The 26,473-nt window shown below is 36.4% G+C and overlaps 3 protein-coding genes across 3 annotated transcripts; all 3 read left to right on the top strand.

The window, feature by feature from the left end:
• Window positions 1–10,545: 10,545 nt before the first annotated feature.
• On the top strand, window positions 10,546–11,142 carry LOC145589108 (uncharacterized). Its single transcript, XM_081645671.1, has one exon. It carries the CDS (start codon window positions 10,546–10,548, stop codon window positions 11,140–11,142), a length of 597 nt encoding a protein of 198 aa, XP_081501797.1.
• A 1,769-nt stretch (window positions 11,143–12,911) lies between these two features.
• On the top strand, window positions 12,912–14,522 carry LOC145589107 (uncharacterized). Its single transcript, XM_081645670.1, has one exon. The coding sequence runs from the start codon at window positions 12,912–12,914 to the stop codon at window positions 14,520–14,522; it is 1,611 nt and encodes a 536-aa protein (XP_081501796.1).
• An 8,227-nt stretch (window positions 14,523–22,749) lies between these two features.
• Window positions 22,750–23,954, top strand: LOC145588124 (BURP domain-containing protein BNM2A-like). The gene is made up of 2 exons (XM_081644771.1): window positions 22,750–22,886; window positions 23,002–23,954. The coding sequence occupies exons 1-2, from the start codon at window positions 22,827–22,829 to the stop codon at window positions 23,827–23,829; spliced, it is 888 nt and encodes a 295-aa protein (XP_081500897.1). The 5' UTR covers window positions 22,750–22,826; the 3' UTR covers window positions 23,830–23,954.
• The last annotated feature ends 2,519 nt before the right edge of the window (window positions 23,955–26,473 follow it).

Genomic DNA, 26,473 nt, shown 5'->3' with positions numbered 1-26,473 from the left:
TAAGCTCGCTCATTTATCGACTTGTTTATTTGTTCACAAGCCGTTCGCGGACATGTATTGTACTATATAAGCCGAGGTTGAACAGATTTTTAAGCTTGCTTGAAAGCTCATGATCGTGCTCGGACTCGCCTTAGTTAAATGAAGTTGAACAAGAACAAGGTAATACTCGACTCGGCTCAGCTCATTTACATCCATACGTTGTTTATCGAGGAATTTTGATGTCTTTTTGTGATTTTCAGTAAAATTGTTAAAAAAAATAAATAAAAAAAAAAACGTTCAAATGAGCTTTTATTTCATACCCGACAAGGCTAAACACTACATGGGCTTAATTGCCTTAACATGATACTCAAACAGAAAGATACATATAATGTTTTATACACACAATGCTAATAAAACGCATGAAAATACAAATACCATAAGCTCATTAAAGAGAAAAAAGGACAACCTTCGCAAGACGAAAGGCGTAAAATCAGCAAGACTCCTAACCATAGAACAAAGGGTTGGAGCTTAGTTCATATTCATTTTAGTAGGCTTGGTAGAAAAAAAGGGCTTGTTCAAAATCTTCTGCAATCAACTGAGTAAAAGGTAGGAGCTTGGTTCAAATTTATCGGCAATCAATTTCTTAGATGTTGGCTCATCACTTTGGTATTTGTCGTAGATTAAAAAGTTGGAGCTTGGTTCAAATTCATCGGCAATCAACTTCTTAGATGTTGGCTCATCACTTTGGTATTTTTCGTAGTGTAAAAAGTTGGAGCTTGGTTCAAATTCATCGGCAATCAACTTCTTAGATGTTGGCTCACCACTTTGGTATTTGTCGTAGATTAAAAAGTTGGAGCTTGGTTCAAATTCATCGGCAATCAACTTCTTAGATGTTGGCTTATCACTTTGGTATTTGTCGTAGATTAAAAAGTTGGAGCTTGGTTCAAATTCATCTGCAATCAACTTCTTAGATGCTAGCTTAACAGACGATTTCACTTCATTATTATTTACATCTTTAATGAGACTTTTATCTGCTTCTCCCTTCTCATGGGCTTCATATGCATTTATAGAATCTTTGATAAATTCAGGAATGGGCTGCTCATTCATTACCTCCGTCCAATATTTAGCTAGGTCTTTCCTCCCATTAATTGGGCCTGCAAACTGTTCATCGTACCTGAGTTAGGATTAAAAAGAAATACTACTCGAATCAATACAATACTAAAAAGAGCATTGTAGGTTTGGGTTAGAGCTGTTCATGGACTGGTCAACCCACTAAACCCGCCCAACCGGCCCGCAAAATAAGCGGGCTTGGACAAAAAAATTGAAAATTTGGACGGGTTAGGCCCGGCCCGTTAGTATAAATGGCCGGACACGGACAAGACAATATGTACCGTGGGCTAGCCCGCCCGGCCCGTTTATTTCAAAAAGTAATAGTTTAATGATTTTTTAGTTAGTTGATTATATAGTATATTTTAGAAAATAAATACAAAGTGACTATATTGGACACTAACCTATTATTAGCTACAACTATTTATTTCAATTTAATATTTAATCATTATACTTGTATTAAATAAGTTCATTCTTTCCTTTTTTTCATTAACATATGTCACAAGTTAAATATGTTTTTTTCTAGTATCATTAGTGATCAAGAAATTTTTAAGATAACTAAATCGAAATAATATTAACATATGTAAATGATAAAAAAAAAAAAAAAAAAATTAGTGTTAGATATATGTAAAACAAATATTTTAGGCCCGTGAGCCCGTGGGCAAGCCTGGCCCGTTAATAGAGCGGGCTTGGACAATTTATCAAGCCCGCATAAAAGGGCTCGGGTTAGCTACAATTAGCCCGTTAGACAAAAAATGAATTATAGGCCCGACCCGTTTCCCGTCCAAGCCCGCAAATGATCACCTTTAGTTTGGGTGGAAAGGGCAATTGCACAATAACTTGTTTTGCAAAAATTCCATGCGAATCAATACAATACTAAAAAGAACATTGTAGGTCTTATCATTATATAACTTTTTTTTTTTTTTTTTTTTTTTGTGTGTGTGTGTAATGGATATATATTATGAAGGACTCCCTCCATTTCATAATAATCCTATATATTGTTTACTTGTATCGATGTAAAATTTTATTATAAGTATTCCCTCTACATTTTTTAAGTAAAACATTTATCAATGGAGTATCTTCAATCTCACATTGACATACTTCACTTATCAGGCTTGCCAAAGTAGCTAGAACTTGATAATTAATAACTCTAATTCTCCATAAGTAAAAGTTATATATTACGATAATACTTATTGAGATTATTCTAACAAGATCTCATACGATAACATATTTTTTATTTATTTTTTACATATAACTCATAAACTACAATCAAAGGAAGGTTGGTTGTGAATTGTGTAAAAGTCAAAACTGGTCAAGTAAAAAAGAACGGAAAAACTATAGAATTTGGATATCTATTCTACTCCCTTTGTAGTTTTTTAAAAATTAAATAAGACGTTTCTCCGGTGCACGTATGCCAATGCAAAACTTTAATTTAAATTAATCAATAATATCTTTGATTATCAAAAAGTAAACACTATAACAATTGTAAAGTTATAAACTTTTCTAAATCAATTATTTGTTAAAACGGATTAGGTGAATAGTGTATAAAATCAAAATTAAACATTTTGCTTAAAAAAATAGAGAGTACTATAAAAAAAAAAAAGATAAATCTAACTCAAAACTTCCTCATTTAGAGGGTTAATATGGAAAACTATTGATGTAGGGAGGTACTGAGGTTTTTTTTTTTAGATGGAGTGCTATAATTAAAGGATTACACTTTTAAATTAATTTAAAAGTACTTATGGCTCCTAGCTTATAACAAATCTTTTATAGTGGTAATATATGAGACATATTTATGCTTAAAGAAATTATTATACTTCATATTAGACATGACTATAAAAGTAGAAGTAATACAAGTGAACATTATGTGAGAAGATATTAACTAGCTAGAGTAAAGCCCATGCAACGTGTTCTTCACAAAAAACTGTATTGGGAGATGAGTGAGGAAATACCAATATATTAAATCATTATATACGGGTGCAATGTATAACCAATTCAACAACACGAATAAAGAAATAAAATTTGGGACTTTTTTTTTTTTTTTTTTTCTAAATTAGACTTGAAAAAAAAAGGTGGAAGGATTAAAATTAAAGAGAGAAAATAGAATGGTTGAATTGATAAGGGTAGATGATGAAGATGAAGTGTAAGAAAAGAATTAACAAAGATAGTAAAAAAAAAAAAATAGAAAATATAAGAAGACATGATGTGGCACCTTGATTTGAAAAAGAAGATTAGGAAGTGTAGTAGAAAGGGGACATGTTAATCTCGGATCTAGTTTTTAAATATTAAGTATAGAGTTGTATTGGACAAGGGAAAAAATGCATATATTTAGAAAATAAAATAATTTGAAAATTCTGATTCAAATTAAAGTTGGATTGGAAAACTAATTTAACTCATGAATTACAAAGGGCATGTTCATATTTACTGAACTGAGCTGAACTGAACTGAACTGAACTGATTGGAACTGAACTGAACTGATTGGAACTGAACTGAATATTTTATGTGAGAGGGAAATTAAGAGCTGAACTGAACTGAACTGAACTGAACTGATTGGAACTGAACTGAACTGAACTGAACTGATTGGAACTGACTGAACTGAATTGAACTGAAATTAAGTAAATGTGAACAGGCCCAAAGTATTATACTATGAAATATTATATTCCTTCTATTTCAATTTAGATATGCATCACTTTATAAATCACGACTTCCTAGGTAATATCTAAAGATGAAAGAGGTAAATCTAAATATCAATCTATCAATAACTATATAGTGAAAGACACAACAATAATGACATGTGTCATCTCCTGGTATATCCTTTGTTTTTTTTTTTAAAAAAAAAAAAAATTAATGGGAAATTTATTCAAAGAAACTATTTGTAAAATTTAAAAATACTATATAATAACAATGATATTTAACTTTTTTGTATATTTATAATGACATTCAATTAACTAATACGGAAAATATAATATTTGTATGATATTATTAAAGAATACAATCTTTTACTATAAGTTTTTGTGTGGAAAATACAATTGAGATTGACAAAAGTTAATGACTAGCTAGAAACAAGATATTACAATATATGATCACTGATAAGTATGTAGATATAGATTTTTTCGTATTCCTTTCCCTTTTTATATTCTTCTTTCTATTGTTTTTTTAGGATTTTTTGTTTTTTATTCCTACAATAAATTTTAATCTTTATTATCTTTATATATTCAGCTACTATAGATTTTCTTATACAAAAACTTTTGTATACACCCGATTTACACTAATTTTATTGTACATCGAGCAGTATAAGGGTAACTTTTACCTAATTTAGGGTAACTTTTTGCCTTTTTTTGGGTAAGTTTTAACATAATACAATTTTTATATAAATAGACAATGAGAAAAGTTTTATAATGGTAATTTAATTACATTTAATCACAAATAATTGATTTTTAGTCATTTAAAATGTGATTCTTTACTAATAATTTTTATTTGTATTGAATTACTTTTATGCATATTAGGGTAACTTTTATTTATTTTAGGGGTAACTTTTGATCAATCTAGTCTATCTTTATAGTGGATGTACAATAATTATTGTACACCCGATTTTTTTTTTTTAAGTTTGTGTTTCTTATATGGTTGAAACATTAGAATGTCAATTAAACATGATATTCCATGTTTCATTATGTCAAATACTTTGTTTTTGTCAATGATAAATTTAGACTATTTATATATTATATTCTACCAATTAAATACGGTATAACATCCAAAAAAAAAAAACATTATTCGATAACAAATAATACGGAGTAATAATAATTGTGCATGACACGAGACCTATCCTAGTTAACCTATATTAAAAGCAATCCTTTCCATGACACTTGTCATTACCTTGTGAAAATTTTTGCCTGCTTTTTTTTTGGCTTTTTTAGCTTTCTTTTTTTTTTTTTGGCAAAATTTTTAAGTAAACTATTTATACCTTGTGATATTTTCTTTCCCATTTAACAATTATATTCCATATATACCCAAATAAAATATTTATGAATATCTTTTATATACTTTAACAATTACACCACAAATTTAGCTAATCATATATGTAATTTCTTTTATATATTTTATCGTAAAATTCTATCAAAATGGAATTCTAAACTAACTTTTTTTTTTAATTTTATGAAACCTATTTAAATCTATCCAACGTGGCGTGACACTTGGCAAAAAGTTGAAACGCCAAGTGTCACTGCATCATGATCTGGCTAAAAGTTTAGATGATTATATCTTGTGAATTAATTATGAAATGCGACAAATTTAATTAGTTAAATAGACATATAATCTAATGTAGTATGCATATGACATGAACTTATTGCATTATTATATAAAATTTTATTTATTTATTTATTTATTTTTAGTTTCTGTATGATAAATACCCATAACTGATGCATGTGTAATTGTCTAATGTGTTTTGAGGTTAATATATTAATTTAATTTCATATATAAAGGGCGTGTTCGGCTCTAGCTTTTGAGTAGCTTTTAGGTAGCTTTTAGTGGTTTGACTTATTCAAACCACTGCATAGAAAAAATTATGAGTGTTTGGGAATGTAGTGGTGGGGGTAGAGTTTAGTGGTTCAAGTAGCTTTTGTGAAAAGTTAACATTATTAACTTTTGTGAAAAGCTAGGTACCTGTTGAATTTTCTTCTATTTTTTTTAGAATTTTACTGCTAACAGCTAGTTTACCAAACACTCATACTGAATTATTTATTTTCATAGCTAATAGCTAATAACTACACATACAACTAACATCCACCATCACAGCTAACAACTCCTCTACGGCTACATTTTGCCGAATACGCCCAAAGACACTTAAAATTCATAATTGTTTAATTATGTATTATATCGAAAGTTCAAAACCTGAATTATACAAACACATGTATCATTAAAAAAAAAAACATTAATTCGTAATAGTTGAAAAACCACATAAATTAAATCATAAACTAATAAATAAATAATAATAATGATAGCAATAATTATACTACTACAAGATGATAATTGCAAGAATTATATGAAAAAAGGTCACTAAGGAAACTTTTATAATGAAAACATATAAAACCGCTCTTGAATTATAAAGCAAGTTAGTTCCTTTTGTAACGATAATTTTGCTTTACATTCTTGTATATTGTTTTTACTATAACATCATAATAATCATAATAATCTATATGTAATAGTTGAATATATTAATAGTTGAATATATGTATTAACAACTATACTGTATATTTCGAATATCTATATGTAATCATAATAATCTATATTATACTTTATACTTCTTCCGTTTTCTTCCAAATGCAACACACCTTCATTACACTTACTTTGAGGACAAATTAAATTAAGCAATGTCAATGGACAAATAATTCAAAATAATTTACACACGTAAAATATAAATAGATGCATTTTAAAAAGTAATTTTTTACAAATACAGACACTTAGGGCCTGTTCTCATTGACTGAATTGAGCTGAACTGAACTGAGCTGAATTGAACTGAACTAAACTGAAATGAATATTTTATAAGAGAAGGAAATTAGGAGCTGAACTGAACTTAACTGAACTAAACTGAGCTGAACTGAACTGAACTGAACTGAATTTCAACGTAAGAGAACATGCCCTTAATTATAGAATGGGGAGAGTAAATATTATTTGCATTTAAAGTTGGTTGACCACGGCGGCCCAACTAGTATGTAAAAAATGGAATGTTTTCGTTACTCTAATTACACTTGAATTAGTTGAATATGTTGTTCAAATAAGTAAAAAACATTTGAATATGATGTACCAAGATGTGTCAAAAGACTCAAAACCCAAGCTAACCCAAAATTGATCCAAAAAAATATTAAACTCAAATCACAATTTATATAAACACTAATTATTTAGCTTGAGTACTCAAATTTACAATAGATATGACCTGACCTCACTAAACCCAACTCAGCCGGACACTTGAATTGATATCTCTAGATGCACATTTACACGTTTGTAAGAGAATTTAAGTATTTAACCTCATTCAATTATAAACTAATCATTGATAAGTCATAAGTTAGGTCCACTTCACCTTATTTTTGCTGAATTGAAATTATTTTTACTGAAACAAAATTATATTTGCTGAACTTAAATTATTTTATTGAAATTAAATTAATTTTATTGAACTGAAATTATTTTTGCTGAATTGTTGAAATTATTTTTGCTGATTCTATATTATAATTATTCTTTAAGAAAACTAAATTTTATTGAATTGAAATTATAATTTTTACCGAACTGAACTTATTTTTACTGAACTGAAATTATTTATTTACTTAATGGAGTATTATTTTTTTAAGATAAAGTGAATAGGGCCTTAGTATCGAAATTTTGAATTTAAAATCAATCTGAAATAACTTTTTTTTTTTTTTTTTTTTTGAGAGGAATCTGAAATAACTTTTAGTATATAAGTAACTAAAGCTTTATTGTAAAAGCCTTGGATATACAATGTAAAAGTTAGGACTACATAAGTAAGAGTAATTCCATACTACAGAATACACTACTCCGTAGTCCGTAGTCCGTATACCGTATTATAATTATTATTCATGTACTACGTATATAGTTATTGTGAATTACTCCGTATCTGAAAAGAACATTTGTACGGAAAAGAAGCAAATAAAAGCATAAGAAAATTACCAAAATAATAGAGAGAAGAACTATGAACATGATGCTGATGTTGCACTTCATACTTGCTTCGGAGTAAATCAATAAGCTAATATAAGGTAGCTAGTGAGTTTAACTTGAAATGGTTTTTTTTTTTTTTTTTTTTTTTTTTTTGGTGAAATGATTTTGTTTGTGAAGGATAGCTGACCCCGATCTTCTATTTATAGGGAGAAGACCAAGTAAACAGACAAACAATCAATAATGCAATACACTTATACACACATCAATGCACGAAATAATTACACTGTAGAATGGGCCAATTGATCGGAAAATAAAAAAAAACCTTTTGTGACAGTTTGGTAAAAAATAATATATATATATATATATAATCAGGCGACATTTGGGTAAATAAAATTGAAAAATGTTATACACAACGCTTAGGGCTGCATATAAGCATTAAATTTACACGTGAAAATCGTAAAAAGTTAAGAAATCATCAAAATATAATCACTAATAACACTGATTTACGTGTGTTTTTGTCACGAATTCCTAATTTTATACAATTTTCAAGAGTATATTTAATGCTTGTATATATCCCTTAGGAGTACATAAACATTACCCAATAAAAATAGCTCCGGCGTTAACTAAGCCCATAAATTGATCGACTTTCATTTAGGTAATGTGTACACTTCACATGAAATTTACATAATAAAGGTTTTCGTTTTGGGCCGGGTGTACCATGACGGGTGTACCAATCAATAATTACAATTCACACTCGTTTTTCGCGTTTTATCCCCCTTGTTTTCATATTTTTCCTCCTAATTAATTTTCTTTACTTCAACTACTCTGTTCCATGTGGCCTGTATTTCTTCTCTTTTGCCCTCCATTTAAGATTTAGAAAGGCTGGAAATTAAAGGAGAAGATGAGACTGTTCAAATTTCTTTAAAATACAGAGTAAGTAAACATGCCTTCCATCAAGCAGCAATTAGTTCATAGCAAATGGTAACATGCCGATAAATGGTAATAGGGAAATTTTAGAGATGTAAGTATGTAACCAAAATCAATCTTGGATCTCTTGGCTATCAGAAAATCTGCAACTCTCCTCTACCATGATAACTCTATACCATGGAATGTGATCTTCCCCCGCTGCCTCAAACTATTTCTCTTAAAACTCCGTAAATGGAGAAATAGAATAAGTATTTAAAAACGAAGGGAGTATTCCTCTAAACAATCAATTAACCAGTGCACGTGGGCTGTTTCTAAATATTTTTTCTCAAAAAAAAAAAAAAAAAAAAAATGCAATTCAGAAAGTCCAAAGCCCCCTCCAATTGCCTGGACCCCACCTCCTAGAAATCGATTGTGATGCCTCTTTCACCCAACCAACCTCCCCTGCTGCTTGTGCTGCTAACCAAAGAGGTGAATGGATGGAAGATTTTACTTGGAAAAGCTTCTATCCTTCGGCATACTAAGCTGAGCTGCAAGCCATTTACTTAAGCTTAAAGTGAATAAAACAACATAATTGGAGAAATTTGATCCTCAGTACAGATTCTAAACGCGCAGTTGATGAAATTCTGTCAGATTTGTTACTTGTTACAAAGAGTATGTAAAATAATGGTTTCCAGCTAGAAAATGGTGAGAGATGAAGATCTTCCATTGAAAAAGCAGAGGGATAGGATAAAGAAAAAAATTATGAAGCTTATAACTTATTCATGTGGATACCTAAGTAAGTACTGTACGGGATAATACCGGTAGTAATACCTAATTAGCCGGTAATGTCTTATAATAATACTGAAACAACTGATTAATAAGAAAGCTCGAAAATCCATAACGGCCGTTCTAAACGGCCACGTGGAGAGCTGCTTGAGACCACGTAGGCACCTGCTGCCTACGAGGTCGGTTTGCCACCTATCATTATAGGTGGCACCAGCTTGGTTATCTCTCTATATATACCCAAGCAAATGTTCACCCAAGGGGATATCTTTTTTCTCTCTCTCTCTACACATCTAAAACACTTTCTCTCTCTTCACTCTTTCTTCTTATCGGATTGCTGACTTTAGCATCGGAGAGGTTATTCCCGGATAACCCCCGAGTTAGCTTATCTTTGTTGACTGTGCAGGTGCGTAATTGGACGGTAAACCTTTACCGATCCACGAAGATTATCTGTACCGGAGCTTACCCGGAACAGTTGGCGCTAGAAGGAGGGGGTAGTAATAACTTCTATCGTCCAAATAACCTTCGCCAGTCATGGAAGAAAACCAGGAACACGTAATACCGACAGCAGAAGCCGAAAACCGTCAGTATGATAGTAACACTCTGAATGTCAATGCGAACAAAACTGTCAATACAATACCTGAGATTGAAGTGGAGGATGAAACTCATCTTCTCCACAAGAATACTGTGAACACACCGGTAACACCTGAGCGAAGCCCCGCACTGATACCGGACCCCCTGGAGGAATTTACCCCTGAGGAGTTAGAGGTAACGGCAAGGGTAATGAAAGCGATGTCCCGGAAAAGAAAGGAGGCTGAAGCTGCAGCCAATAGGGGGCAAGTTGATACACAGGCCATTCCCGTGATTGTGAATCTGGCGAGCCAGTTCAACCAGGCAGACGAGCAACCGCCGCCATAGCCCCAAAATCGGGGAATAATTGTTCCAAGTGAGTGCCAACCAATTCATGGAACGCAGATAGAGGACTCAGGGTCCCGGCAGCACGAGATCAATAGCGGGCCGCTAAGACGTACAACCAGGACTATAGTCAGGCCGAGAGTATCACCTTTCACCCAGGAGGTACTGGATCAGCAAATGGAAAGGATAAAAATGCCGACATGTACCTTTGATGGCAAAGGAGATCCCAAGCGATATGTAGCGGCGTTTGAAAGCCATATCTTGCTTTATACCGACACCGATGCGGTGTGGTGCAAGGTGTTCCCGACAACGCTTACGGGGCCAGCCTCGGATTGGTTTTCCAATTTGGAGAATGGATCGATTGATTGCTTCGATACCTTGGTCGAACTGTTTAACGGTCAATATATTAGCAATAGTGCAAGGCAGAGAACTTCGGGAGAGCTTATGTCGGTCAGACAAAGAAGGGATGAATCCCTTAGGGACTTCATAAGGAGATTTAACGGTGAGGCTAACACGATACCGAAATTACAGCAAGAAATAGCGGTAATGGCTTTAATGAACGGTCTAGGGGATAATGACTTCAAAAAATACATGGCAAGGAAGTCGTTCCCAAATTTAGGCGTGGCCTTTGGCAAGGCCTATGAATACATCAAAAGCGAGGAGTTGTTGAAAACCAGTAGTCAGATAGCGGCACCGGAGCCCTCTCGAAGACAGGATGATGGGGTTGCGCCTAGTGCCTATACCGGCGGAATGAACAGACCACAACAGCAACCAAGCCAGCCCCAATGATAACCAAAGGTCGGGACACGAAAAAGTATTGCATGTTTCACAGGGATATTGGCCATTATACGGAAGAATGTACTCAGCTGAAAGAGAATATAGAAGACCTCATTAGGAAGGGCCACCTGTCCCAGTATCGGGCTCAAGCAGGCCCAAGCCGGCAGCAAGCCCCGCAACCCAGGCAAAGTGAATATCGAAGGCAGGGTGACTCGTCCATGCAAGATGACACCTACCGGCGCAACCACAACGGAGAATACCGTCAAGGGAATAATGCGCCAGGACACAAGATCACAATAGAGGTTATTACCGGTGGTCCGGTGCACGGGGGATCAGTTAGCGGGGCGAAAAAGAGTTTGTCTGAGCACCGGCACACCGTGAATGCACTGGGTGTAGACGAGCGGCCAAGGCCTGCGTCCATGCCGTCAGTATCCTTTTCGGAGGCAGACGCCAAGGGTTTGGTTTTTCCTCACGATGATCCATTGGTTTTAATTCTGACGGTCAATGGAGCCAACATCAAGCGAGTATTGGTCGATGGAGGGAGCTCCGCTAACATCCTGTTTGCAAAAGCATTTGATGCAATGAGAATAGGCCGGAAGTACCTTACTCCGGTATCGTATCCTGTTATCGGTTTCAACGGATCCACAGTTAGGCCGGAAGGAAGTATAGTCTTGCAAGTCAGAATTGGCGAAGGCATGGCGGCCAGAGATGTTATGACGAAATTGATAATTGATGTGCCCTCAGCGTACAACGCTATTGTCAGTAGACCCCTGATCCACGATGTGCAGGGGGTAGTTTCGACATACCATTTGACGATGGTATACGTTTCAAATTTGGGAAAGACAGAGCGCGTTAGAGGAGGTCAGACAATGGCCAGGGAGTGCTATGTGACAACTTTAAAGCAACCTAACCAACAACCCCAGGCTAACCAGGAAACGCAGAAAAGGGGGCGAGCCGTATCTTCACACGACTTAGCAATGGAGAATTTCGATACGCGCCCGGCAGCAGTTCCCCGCCCTTCACCGGGAGGGGAGACGGTAGAAATTGAGTTGCAACCTGGGGTATCGGGAAGAACTGTACGAGTTGGGTCAGACATGGATGTTGATACCCGTTGTCATCTGGTGGAACTTTTACGGGAGAACGCTGACGTGTTTGCTTTCTCGGCAGATGAAATGCCAGGAATTCATCCAGATGTTATAGTACACAAGCTGAATGTGGATAAAAATGCCAGGCCAGTTAGGCAGAAAAAACGAAACTTCTCGACAAAAAAGATAGAAGCAATACAGGCAGAAGTAAACAAGTTGCTAGCGGCGGGATTTATCGAGCCTTGCACGTACCCTGAATGGTTAGCAAACGTGGTCATGGTAAGGAAACCGTCAGGAAAATGGAGGATGTGCGTGGACTTTACAGACCTGAATAAAGCCTGCCCAAAGGATTGCTATCCACTGCCCCGAATAGATAGGCTGGTAGATTCCACTTCCGGCCATGCTCTGCTCAGCTTTATGGACGCGTTCTCAGGATACCATCAGGTCAGCTTGTATGCGCCAGATAGAACGAAAGCGACATTTATTACGGATGCCGGAGTATTTTGCTACAAGGCAATGCCGTTTGGGTTACGAAACGCCGGAGCAACATATCAGAAACTGGTAGACAAAGTCTTTGCAAACCAGAAAGGAAGAAACATAGAAGTATATGTTGACGACTCCATCGTAAAAAGCCGGTTAGCCACTGACCATGTTGCAGATTTAAGGGAGACATTTGAAACTTTGCGTTAGTACCGAATGAAGCTCAATTCGGAAAAGTGTGTCTTTGGAGTTCGTTCAGGGAAATTCTTGGGGTTTATGGTTAGTGAAAGGGGGATAGATGAAAATCCCGACAAAATAGAAGCTATACTTAGCATACCGCAACCCAAGTCTATAAAGGACATACAGAAGCTTACTAGTCGCATGGCAGCGCTGACAAGGTTTATTAGCAAATCGGCTGATAAGGCCTTACCATTCTTTGTAGTCCTCCGGCAAAACAAAACATTCGTTTGGGGGGAAGAGCAAGCAAAGGCGTTAGAGGTAGTCAAAAACCATCTAAGGTCCCATCCGACCATAGCACGGCCGGAACAGGGAGAGAGCCTGCAACTATACATCTCGACATCTCCAAAGACGGTTGTAGCGGTGTTGATAGTAGAACGAAAGAAGGCACAAATGCCAATTTATTTTGTGAGCCATGTCCTGAACGCGGCCGAAAGAAGATACCCTCTGATAGAGAAGATTGCATATGCAGTGGTTATAGCAGCAAGAAAACTTAGGCCATATTTTGATGCACATACCATTGAAGTGTTGACAAATCAGCCGTTAGAAAAGTCTCTACAGAAAATGGAGACGTCAGGAAGATTGCTCAAATGGGCGGTAGAGTTGTCGGAATATGTTATAATTTACAAACCACGAGTGTCGATAAAGGCTCAGGCACTGTCTGATTTCATTGTGGAAACATCCTACACTGAAGAAGAAGAAGACAATGGAGTGTGGAAGGTTTCCGTTGACGGCTCCTCAGCATCAACAGGCTCCGGAGCCGGAATTGTTATGATATCACCGCAAGGGGACATATTCGAGTACGCTATCAAATTCAAGTTTAAAGCCTCCAATAATGAAGCTGAGTATGAGGCAGCACTTGCGGGAGTACAGTTATGTGTTGCGGCTGAGGCAAAGCGGGTAGAACTCACGACTGACTCACAATTGGTGGCAAGTCAATTTGATGGCACTTATGAGGCCAAGGAGCAAACGATGTCTGCCTACCTGGCGAAGTTGAAAGCGGTAACGGCAAACCTAGAATCATTTGCAATACAATTGGTGCTGAGAGCAAAAAACACACAGGCAGACGCCTTGGCAAAACTGGCAAGTTCCAGCTTCAATGATTTAGAACGTACTGTAATGGTGGAGCTTCTGGAACGCAAAAGCATTGACCCCGACAACACTCCAAAAGAAGTGAATTGCGTGGTTAACGGCCAAGAATGGTATGATGGCGTACTAGCCTACAAAGTACATAACGTCTTACCGGCGGATAAAACAGAAGCACAGAAAATAAGGAAGGATAGTGTCTGGTTTGTCATGTTCAAGGGAATGCTGTATAAAAGGGGGTTCGCGCTACCACTGCGAAGGTGTATATCGGCCTATGAGTCAGCTAGGCTGATAGAAGAAATCCATGAAGGGGATTGTGGGAATCATGCCGGAGGCCGGTCAATGTCCTTGGAAGCGATGAAAAGAGGGTACTACTGGCCAACAATGAATGCCGATACTTTAGCGTACGCGAAAAGGTGCGACAAATGTCAAAAATTTGGGCCGGCAATCAACCAGCCGCCAAACGATCTGACACCAATTCTAAATCCGATACCGTTTGCATAATGGGGAATGGACATTATCGGACCTTTTACGTCAGCAACAGGGAGCAGGAAATTCTTGATAGTAGGGATTGACTACTTCACCAAGTGGATAGAAGCAGAACCGGTAGCAAAAATAACAGCGAGTGAAGTTAAGAAGTTCATCTGGAAGAGTATATTCACCCGATTTGGGCTACCGGTCGCCATGGTGTTTGATCACGACTCCAGTTAAGAACTTCCTTAGCATATACAAGGTAAAATTTGCATACGCAGCCGTCTGCCATCCTCAGTCAAATGGCCAAGCGGAAGCCGCAAATAAGCAGATATTAACGGCACTGAAAAAGAAGGTAGAAGATGCGAAGGGCTTGTGGGCAGATCTGGTCCCGGAAATATTATGGGCAAATAGAACGACAACAAGGGAAACTACTGGGGAGTCACCATTCAACCTTGCTTTCGGCTCCGAAGCTGTCATTCCGGCTGAAGTAGGACTCCCTACATTCCGTGTTCAGCATTTTTGTGAGGATCAAAATGACTTGCTCCTACGACAGCAATTAGACTTCTTACCTGAAACTCGGCTTACGACTGCCATCAGGTCAGCGGCATATAAGAATCGTATGAGTCAAGCATATAACAAGAGAGTTAATTACCAGCCTCTGAAAGATGGAGACTTGGTCCTTCGTCGAACGGCTGCGACGGGTAGAGGGAATGCAGATGGCAAGCTCACCGCAAATTGGGAAGGCCCCTATCAGGTGTATGAAACGATTCGCCAAGGATCATATCGGCTGATGACTCTAGAGGGAGTACCGTTAAAAAATGTTTGGAATACAAACGTCCTCAAAAAATATTACGTTTAGATTGTACTTTTGTTTCTTACGTTTGGTACCGGCATGGCATGTAGTCATGGTTTAGCTTTTTCTGTTAGTTCATATTTCATAAGCAAGCTCCAAGCCTGTAATTTTTTTTGACGATTTTGGCTAAGGCCGTTAGTAAGAAAAGTAAGTACTACAACATATGGAGCCATCCCCTACTTTCGATATGATTTGACAAACAGCCTAGCTAGCTGTCTCTTTCATTCAAGTGAAGAGGAAGGTTGGATAACTAATGCGCCTCAAGGCGAGTTGAAATTGACGGTCTGATCCACTGTCAATACTCGGCCTGTTAAAGGCTGCATGTACATGAAAATACCGATAATATCAGAATGATAAGGATTACCGAAATCAATTTCTAAGGAAATTAATTACGGAAATCGGGGGCATATGCCTATTATGCCTGATATGCCAGTACGTTGGAATCAAAAAGTTGGAATGGAAAGTTGGAATATAATAAAAAAAACTTAGTGTACAGGCATTAAGTAGCAAAGTATTATAAAACTTAGTGTACAAGCATTAAGTACCAAAGTTGGAACCGATATGATAGGCCGATAATTTATTTCAAACTAGATACAGATTAAGTACCAAAGTGTTAAAAAACTTAGTGTACAGGTAAGTAAATAGGCATGAAATTTCAATATAGTTATGGAAGTCGCAAGGAAAAATAAATAGGTTATTAACGACGTTTTAATGGATACAGGAAGGAAAGACGTATGGATTTCTTTCAAATAAAGTTTAACGGTAAAATCGTTGGTAAGTGAATATGACAGAAAAACAATTCAATAGTGCGCAATCAAAATACGGTCAAGTATTATAGATATTGCCAAGTACAAACAAGATTAATAAATGTTCAACAGAGGTAAGATAAATATTGTCAGAACACACGGAAGTAAATTCGAAAGCCATCACCCAAAAAAGACAAGGGTCAGATCGGCCAAAATACAAAGTTGAAAGAAATTGTTTAAACAACAACATATGACAAAAACAGCTCAACAATGAGCCTTAAAAGTTACAGACAAAGAGGACCCACATGACTCTAGTGATAGCTGCCCGCCCCGTTAATCTTTCTTCGATTCGGGCTCCTTTCGGGGGGCAGGCTCAGAAGTGCCGACAGCTTTGTCCTCTTTGATAGGACTGGCAATTAGGACATCAGCAAACTCTTCTTCCGGCAAATCACGTGGATCCAGATTTTTCATCACTTCAATTGGAGGAGGATTATCGAAGTAGTCTGCTTCATAGCTGGTAGGGGACAGGTGCATATCTTCCCTATAAGCGTTCTCAGCTCCCTGCCATTTTTCTGCATCCCAGCTTTCGGCCTTGCAGACACAGTGGTGCGCAGCTACCCATCCGCCAGTGTACCGGTCCACCAGCAAGTTCCGGTAATGGTCAGACTGCATGAACCGATTGACTGCTCGGCGCCTAATACCGGGCTTGTCATCCTCAACTTTTTTCAAGCTCTCCTCCAATTTCGCTCTGGCCTCCTTCCCTGTCTTTAGCTGCGGCTCGAGGTCGGTAATTCTCTTTTGCATGGATTCCTGGTTGGCCAGCTTAGTGTTCAGAACAATCATATTGTTCTCCAGCGTTTTGACCTTGGCCGTCAGTTGATCCTTCTCTTTGATAGCAGCTTGTCGGCCGTCATCGCATTTTTTATATTTTGCCTCGGCCTGATCATGACAGCGCTGATAATATCGGTACATGTGTACCACCTCGACCGCCGAGTTGACAGTCTATAAAAAGAGAGGGAGAGAGGGGGAAAAGGGTTATTACACAACTGTGTAAAATTATCATATAAAAAACAAACAAAATAAAAAAAAAATTAATTAATTACAAATTAAATTAAATTAAACTAAGTTATTATCACTATCGTACCCGGAGCATGTCATTCATCATTTGGCCGCAAGGAGCGATAAGCTTGTCAACGGGCCTATCTGCTGGTGTGGCCAGGTCCTTCAACACTCTCCAACCCATGCTCCCGCCGGTATTGGGGTCGTCACAGATAACGGACTCCCCCCTGTTTACATTAATACGGGGATGCCACGGCTCACCAGCATTGCCGCTAGGAACTAAGAACTCCTCAGCAACCTCGGCAGGGACCTTCACATGAGGAACCTCGATGTAGTTCCCTGCCGTCACAGGAATGAAGGCGTTCTTGCTGCTAGAAGACTTGCCCGACACCCTATTCTGTCGATCCCTCAGAGAAGAATCTTCGGCCGCAACCGATTTGTCAGTCGTTACAACCTTCTCTGCCGCAACAGCACTTGCCTCGGTAGGCTTGCGCAGAGTGATATTCAATCTTTTGACACCGGTAGGAGCATCGTCCTCCAGATTCACAATATTCAGATCCTTGAAGGTTTCTGACGGCTTTTGCTGATTCTTAGCGGCCTCATCTTGTTTTTGCTTTTTGTTCTGGTCATGACTTGAGAGGTCGCTAGATCTTTTTTGGACGTTTGCTCCGCCGCGTCTGACCGGAAGAGTGCGAGGAACTCTTGTTCTACGTTGCTCGTTAGAAGTCATATCTTGTCGTCTTCTTTTCTTCCCTCTGAGAGGACGCGTTCAGTACACGGGTAGGGTATCGTAACTGTGTTTTGGGTTAGGAGGGCACTGAAATTTCACCCTGCCGTCAAGATGTAAACCCAAGTTGGAAAAGTCTAACTTGTTAATACCTGCACCACAGCAACCACACAAGGAATAAATACGGGTAACAGGATTGTGAAATTTAAATACACTAAAAATCGAGATACCGACATGGCAGTCAGTTATTTTGAAATAACTGGTTCTGGGCATCGAGATATTTCAATAAAATTACATATGCGTAAAATAACGACAATAAAAAAAATGAAAAAATGAAATGACAACAATGTACATAACAAATAATAATAATGATGATGAAAATGAAGAAACAAAACAAAGCTGTTAACATGAGAAGAGCCATACCAAATTCGTCAGTCCAGCAGAGACCGACATGAGACAAAGGGGCGTTACCCAATATATAATTACAGTTGGGTAGCCACACCCCCGGTACAGCTTTGTTCTTACTACCGGCCCTTACATATGTACAATCAAAAAATTTACAAGCATACTTCTCTATCTCACCTAACCTTCTACGCCTAATAGTATCAAACATGCTATGAGCAGGATAGAAACGCCTGCGAACTTTATATTCTTCAGGAACACTTAGAAAATAGAAATTCTCCATCCAACCTTTACAACTGGTCAGTTTCGGCCAGACCGTGCATTTACCTCGGGCCGTGAACAATGACCAAAACCCTGGTGACTGACTGTCTCTCTTTAGCCAGTTAAGAGTGCGAAATAAGTTCAAAGTAAGAGGGAAGTCCATGAATATCATTACCCACACCAGTGAGATAAGATTACGGATAGCAATGGGCGTTAGCTGCGCCACACATACATTCCAAGCCCTGAAAATTTTCTCAATAAAAGGATGTAGTGGAAACCGTAAGCCATACTCAAGATGTTTTGCATATACAACTATGTGACCGTCAGGACAGTCAAGAGCAGTTTGACCCTCTTTAGGTAACTTCAAATCATAGCCGTCAGGAAGGTTGAAGAAGTGAGCACCGATACGACAATATTCTTTCTCGGTAGCCTTCTCGAGCCATTCTGGGTCAACTTTCGTCGACACAACCTTATACTCGGCCTTTAGTTCAAGAGGTTCTCGGTATTTTGGATCGTCATTCTTAGAGTCATACCCTTCATCTAAACTCTCTTCTTTCATGACGGCATCGCTTCTTTTAGCGGCCTCACCCTCCCTCACTCTCACTCTCTGCTCACTCATCTCGGTATCCTGGCTGCCATCCTCACTACCGGCTTCGTCAGATCCCTCACCCCCACTCTCACCCACACCCTCATTTTGACTGTTACCTACGCTCTCCTCACCCATATCCTCCAAAGACCTCTCTACAGACTGAATATGCTCCTCACCGACATCAGAGGTTTCCTCAACCACAGGTTCTTTACCTGCACGGTGTTCAGAGGTTTCACATTCTTCAGGTTGGTAACTAGTTCTTTTGGTTCTCGGCATTGCCGTTGTTTTACGACCTATCCTGCCTAAGTTTGACCCGTATTGAATAATCTCGAAAGTAGACTCCAATTGAGGGCAAATGCTTATCGGGGAGACTGAGATGATCTCAACGTCTTCTAAAATATTAGACCAGGTAGGCTGATAAGAGTTTTCAACTTCTTTCACTGGAGCTGGGGACAAGGGTGCAAATGGGTCAGCCTCGTCGGCCTTACCCGAAGTCGAGTTTTGAACAAATTCAGGCATAAACTTAACACACGCAACCACAGACACAACACTAAGGCGACACAGGCAATTGACGCTCTAAATTACCAAAATAAACGAAAAGTTAGGGCTTTTTACCTCGTTGAATCAAATGAACTTCGCAGGACAGAACTGACAGAAACACTGAAGTGAGAAAGTTGAGAAACTTGTATCTTCAAGCAAGCAATTGAAATTACAATCCTCTTGATGGTGCAAATTGATCGACGAAACCCTAAGTGTGTTCGCAGAAAATGCTTCGAAGAAATTATTTGGAAATAAAGAGCAAATGGAGAAAATTACTCATTTTCGAGGCTTAAATACCCCCATGAACAGTGGCAGTTGAAGTGACAGTTTGTGCATGCAATCCAACGGCTGGGGAAAACCGCCTTTTCGTAACCTAAGACGCAGGATGAATGACACGTGCCCCGCTTACTTTTCAAGTTTTCCCGCCCAAGAAATTTTGGAATTTTTAAATTTTTCATCAAAATAATAATGCCCAAGCACGCTATCGGTAAATCAGAGATTTTCTAAATCTCAATCCATTTTTAAGTGACCAAAGTACTATTGGTACTTTTCTCACTTGGGGGGAAAATCAGAGATTTTTTAAATCTCAATCAATTTTTAAGTGCCTACAGTACTATCGGTACTTTAGTCACTAGGGGGGCAAATCAGACATTTTTTAAATCTCAATCAATTTTTAAGTGCCTACAGTACTATCGGTACTTTAGTCACTTGGGGGGCAAATCAGACATTTTTTAAATCTCAATCAATTTTTAGGTGACCAAAGTTATATCGGTACTTTAGTCACTTACAGGGCAAATCTTACATTTCTAATTCCAAAAAAAACCTTTCTTTCTTTAAATCCTTCTCAAATTTCAAGTGAGCACGCCGGTTTCACCAACGTCCTCACTTGGGGGGCTAGTTGTACGGGATAATACCGGTAGTAATACCTAATTAGCCGGTAATGTCTTATAATAATACTGAAACAACTGATTAATAAGAAAGCTCGAAAATCCATAACGGCCGTTCTAAACGGCCACGTGGAGAGCTGCTTGAGACCACGTAGGCACCTGCTGCCTACGAGGTCGGTTTGCCACCTATCATTATAGGTGGCACCAGCTTGGTTATCTCTCTATATATACCCAAGCAAATGTTCACCCAAGGGGATATCTTTTTTTTCTCTCTCTCTACACATCTAAAACACTTTCTCTCTCTTCACTCTTTCTTCTTATCGGATTGCTGACTTTAGCATCGGAGAGGTTATTCCCGGATAACCCCCGGGTTAGCTTATCTGTGTTGACTGTGCAGGTGCGTAATTGGACGGTAAACCTTTACCGACCCACGAAGATTATCTGTACCGGAGCACACCCGGAACAAGTACTACATCCGTTTTTAAAATACTTGTTCTACTTTTCTTTTTCAATCATTTTTAAATACTAGTTCTATTTTCTTATTTGAAATTTTTTTTATAATTTTAAATTAATTTTTCTCACCTAATGGATCCAACATGATCATATTTTATTATTTTCTCCACTATTTTTGTGTTTTACAATTTTAGAAAATTTGCAAATTACAACCATTTTTTTAAAAAATTGCAAATTACAGCATAAAAGTTCGTATAAATTGTAATTTGCAGCCTGATTTAACTTTTTAATCGGTTTACATCTCAAAAAATCTTCGATTAAGGTTTTACGAACTATTTGAGCTCAGAATTAGCAAAAAAATAACGCAAGTGCCTCGTTTTGCATAATAAAAATTTATCGATTTGTGGGAAATTGTAAAAATGAGACACTTGTGTTATTTTTTGCTAATTCCGAGCTAAATTCGAATCCTCTAAGGGCTAAAATAACCCCTAAAACTTAACCGAGATTTTTCGACATGTAAACCGATGAAAAAGTTAAATTGATACAATTTATAATTAATACGAACTTTTGGGCTGCAATTTGTAATTTTTTTATTTAAATGGCTACAATTTGAAAAATACGAACTTTAAATGGCTGCAATTTGCAAATTTTCCTTTAATTTTTTTATTCTTTCACTTACCCCAATATCTCCATAATTTATTACTTTATCCAATTTCTCCTAAAACTTCGCACATGGAAAATTAGAGCAAATATTTAAAAATGAAGGGAGTAATAGGTATAGCTCACCCCAATTTATCATATAAACAAAACAATTTTAATCAGTCCTTTTGTGGACCATGTTTTGCATTATACTACACTTTTTAATGTTTTTTTTTAAAAAATAAAGAAAAGGTTCAGATCTTGCATCCACAGTTCTAACATCATCTCCGTCATCTCGCCGATCAACCACAATCACCACCATCATTTCTGTTTTACCTTGTTCGTCTCAGCCACCACCGACCATCTTCGACTCAGCCGCCATTCACCATCCACCATCACAGCCACATGTTCCTTTTCGAAACCTATCACAACCACCACCGTCTCTGTTTTCAACCCTCTTCGTGTCCCTCTTCTTCTTCTTCCCTTATTCTCTTCTTGTTCCTCTAGTCCTTCTTTCTCAACAACGACTCCAACGCCGTGAAAGACACCCTAGCTAGTAGCAAAAGGGCGTAAATTAGGACCATATCAACCCCTTAGGAAAAGCATTTCTTTCGCGTCGGCATTTTGAACCACAACAGGTGGTGGCGGCGTTGGTGTGCAGCTGTGTTCGCGTGGAAAAATTAAACTTGGATGATTGATTACAAATTTACATACCCCACCTACCAACTCAAAAAACACCAATGCCTCCTCGAAAAACAAAGTTTGTTTCTCATATTGAAAAACTTAGTATTTTCACATCGGCAAGTTTCTAGTTATAACCATTTAATTGCTTAATTTAAAGATTGATAATGTGGCTTCTTTTAAAAATAAAATAAAATAAATAATTGATAATGTGGCTAGATGCATGGGGCCGTGCACGATTATTGTCTTACACTATTCCAAAAAATAGTGAATTTATATTTCATCATTAACGTAGTACTACTTTCGTTAGAGGTTATGTGCAACGATTTGACGACATAAAGCAGAGAGGGAAAATGTCTAATCGTTGCACATAACCTATAACGGTGGTAGTATTAATTATTACATCCCACCTTATAAAAATGTAGCCTTATATTGCTCATTCTCATCAGTCATCACACATTCACACCAACACATTTATTTCAACCTAAATTTCTAAGATGCATTATTATTCTCAATTTACTCGGTGGAGTTTGGCTTTGTGTTTGCTTCTATTAATGGTTAGTTATCTTCTTTAATATTACCCTCTACTATGCACTGTATAATTTGCATATTATTATCTTATGTCTTCAACCTTAACTAATAATAAGAATTGAATTTGATTTTCTTTAACAGATTGGTTATGTAATTGGAGAAAACGTTGCAAGCAATCGAAACGATGAAGGAAGCCATGAACATCATCATCATCAAGGCCATTCAACAACACCACACATGGATCATTCAGTGCAAGTATTTTTCACCCCTAAAGACCTTAAACTAGGAAATATAATACCTATCTTCTTTAGAGGCCGAAACCCTTCTTCGAGTTCTCCTCATTTTCTTCCTAGGGAAGAAGCCGAGTTAATACCTTTCTCGCCATCTAAACTCCCTTATCTTCTTAAACTTTTCGGCTTTTCTCAAGCTTCGTCTCAAGCTAAAGCCATGGAAGATACTCTAAGACAATGCATCATAGTAAAACCTATCCTAGGAGAGACTAAATTTTGTGCAACTTCCTTAGAGTCTATGCTTGATTTTGTGCATAAGATTTTCGGACCAACAACAAAATTTAAGGCCTTGAGCACCAAAAAGTCTGAAAAATTTGCTAGTAATAATTTACAAAATTATACCATAGTAGATGCACCTAGACAAATACTAGCCCCGAAAATGGTCGCTTGTCACACCATGCCGTACCCATATGTGGTGTACTATTGCCACTTCCAAGAAAGGGAAAGCAAGGTGTTTCAAGTTTCATTAAGAGGTGAAGATAATTATATTGTACAAGCTGTTGCTGTTTGTCATATGGATACCTCTCACTGGAGTCCTGATCATGTCTCGTTTCGAGTTCTAGGCGTTAAGCTTGGTTCCCCAGTTTGCCATTTCTTTCCTGAAGAACATCTTGTTTGGGTGCCAATAATATCTAATACTCCTACTCATAATTCATTAGGAAGAGTATCAAGTATGTAACAATATAATAAAGTGACTACTAGTACTTATTATGGCCTGGTTACAATATCAGTGACTAGTGCTCTAATCTGCTGTACCAGTACTATGTATTTTACTTTGTGTTCTCTCTCTGTAATAATATTGATGGAAAAATAAATAAAGTTGTGATTTTTACTTCTATTATTTTCATTTTACCATTTTATTTTTTATGGCTTTGTGGGACTTGTGACTTGTGAGTGTGATGTTGGATTAGAGAGCTATAATCTGAAAGCCTCAATGATGAGTATGTATTGTAAGCTTCTATATGTTATATGGAGTCTTCATTTCACTTTAAATATGCATGTCGGACCCTCGACATTTGAGCATGGCGGGTTTAACACTTAAACACCTTACTAGAGCTGATTTTTACTTGATTAGAGAGTAGAGAAAATTAGAGATGAAGAATGAGTGATGCCCGTGTCTCGTGATGCCTGAATGAGAAAGCTGCTAGATGGATGTGGCCTCATAAAGAATTAGGAATATATATTTTTTTAATTATGTCTTGGTCTAAAAGATTAATAAACCCCAATATCTCACTTGCCCGTACTTTGATAGAAAAAGTTGAAGCAAAATGGGTGAGATAAATTGCTTTTGACATTTTGTCCAGATGTATATATATAAAAAAATTTAGCATAAAATTTTGGATTGGATATCCGGTGATCCGATCCGAAATTTCGGATATCCGAAAAATTGAATATTCGGTTTTTTTTTTGGATCGGATTCGGATCAGCTTTTTGCTGATTCGAAATTCTCGGATATCCGAAATGGCCAGTCCTACTATATGAGATGACTCATGACCCGACCTTAATTAACAGGTCTACATAGTAATAAAATTTTATTAGATTGTGAAATATATTATTTTAACTAATTAGTATATATTATAAATAGATGTTTTACGCTTTAAATTACTTCCTTCGTTCAAAAAAATAATATGATATAAAAAAATAAATTTATATGATAATTTTTTAGAATTATAGTCTAATAATTTTTTTGAATAAAATTATAATTTAATTTGTACATCTTAAATATTGGTATTTTATCGAAAATAAAACTCTAAACTAATAATTTTATCCTAAATTTCTATCCAAATCTATTAACTACTCCCTCTGTTTTCTTTTATTTGCATCAGATTGACCGGCACATTTGTCGAGATGCAACTTTGACCATTAATATCTTTTATTGTCTATTAGTAAAAATTGTAATAAAATTATATTATGAAACTAGGCAATATGACTAATCTAATGATATATTATACAATAACATTTATTTATTTTATAGAGGTGAAAAAATTAAGTTAACCATGGTATGTGAATAGTGCAAAAATCAAAGTGATGCATTTAAAAAAAAACGGAGGGAGTATTACTACAACAGAAAATTGTTGACATCATCCTCTCCCCAAACTGTATATGTGTCGCACTCTCATAAAAAATTTTCCCGCCAAATGCACTTATGATGTCATATATATATTTTTTTTATAGGAATTTGTTATTTTTTTTTTATTCTTTTTCATTTCAACCTTTTGACTATGTCAATCTATATCTATATCTATTCTATTAACTAATACTAAAACAATAGATGCTGACGTCACCATTGCCCACGTGTCGCTTTCTTAATAGAAATTTTCCCGCCTAAATGCAATGATATGTCATTTTTATTTTTATTTTTTTTCTTTTTGTAGAATTATCATATTTAACATTTTTGAAATTTAAATATTAAATGCTTCTACCTTACAACTAAAACCTATCAATTTATCGTAGAAAATTGAAATAATTTTAAATAGCACACTAATAAATGACCTCCTACATTGAACTATGAATTAGACGACGTTAACCAGATACTATATCATAATTTTGATGAAAATAAAAGATTTTAAATTACAAAATATATGTAATTCTTATTTATATTCATGTATAATAATAGCGAATTATTTTTTAAATGTACAAATTTAAAATAGGTTTTATATAAACCGTGCATCACACGGGTTCTAACCTAGTAGAATTCTAAACTAATTTTTTTATCTTATGAAATTTATTTAAATCTATCCAAAATGGCGTGACACTTGGCGAAAATTTAGAACGCTCTTAAAATTTAATTGGAAATTAAAGTACGATGGGATATTAAACTATCAACAAGATCATCATACGAAAAACCATTGATCAATGGGAGGAATTGAAAAGAGCAGTTTTGAAGGAATAACAAAGTAACCGATTAGTTAGGGTTTTTTTTTTTTTAAATAAATTTTTTTTTTTTTTAATTTGTCAACTAAATCAATGGTCAAGATTTAATATTGTGTATCAATGGCTTAGATTAAAAGATTACAATGGCTACAAAATTGTTGTAACCATTGCAAAATTGGCCCTAGTTATACTAAATCACGTTATGTACAAACAAAATATGTCATTTTACGAACTTTAATTTATTCATTTTTTGACTTTTATAGTGTTTACATTATTTTAAGAATCGGGTGCTATATATCTTGTTAGATTCGATTTAATGTATACTAGTTTTGTGCCTCGTGTGATGTCCAGGTTGTTTATTGAATTTTAAGATAAAATTTCAATCTATATATCAAATTTTAAAATATATCATTGATACAAAATTAGTTAGGAATTGATGTGATTTTGTT

The sequence above is a fragment of the Chenopodium album genome, chromosome 17, assembly GCF_948465745.1.
Source record: "Chenopodium album chromosome 17, dcCheAlbu1.1, whole genome shotgun sequence".
Taxonomy (NCBI): Eukaryota; Viridiplantae; Streptophyta; class Magnoliopsida; order Caryophyllales; family Amaranthaceae; genus Chenopodium; species Chenopodium album.
The sequence above is the reverse complement of the archived record's forward strand: the minus strand, read 5'-3'. Positions and strand labels throughout refer to the sequence as shown.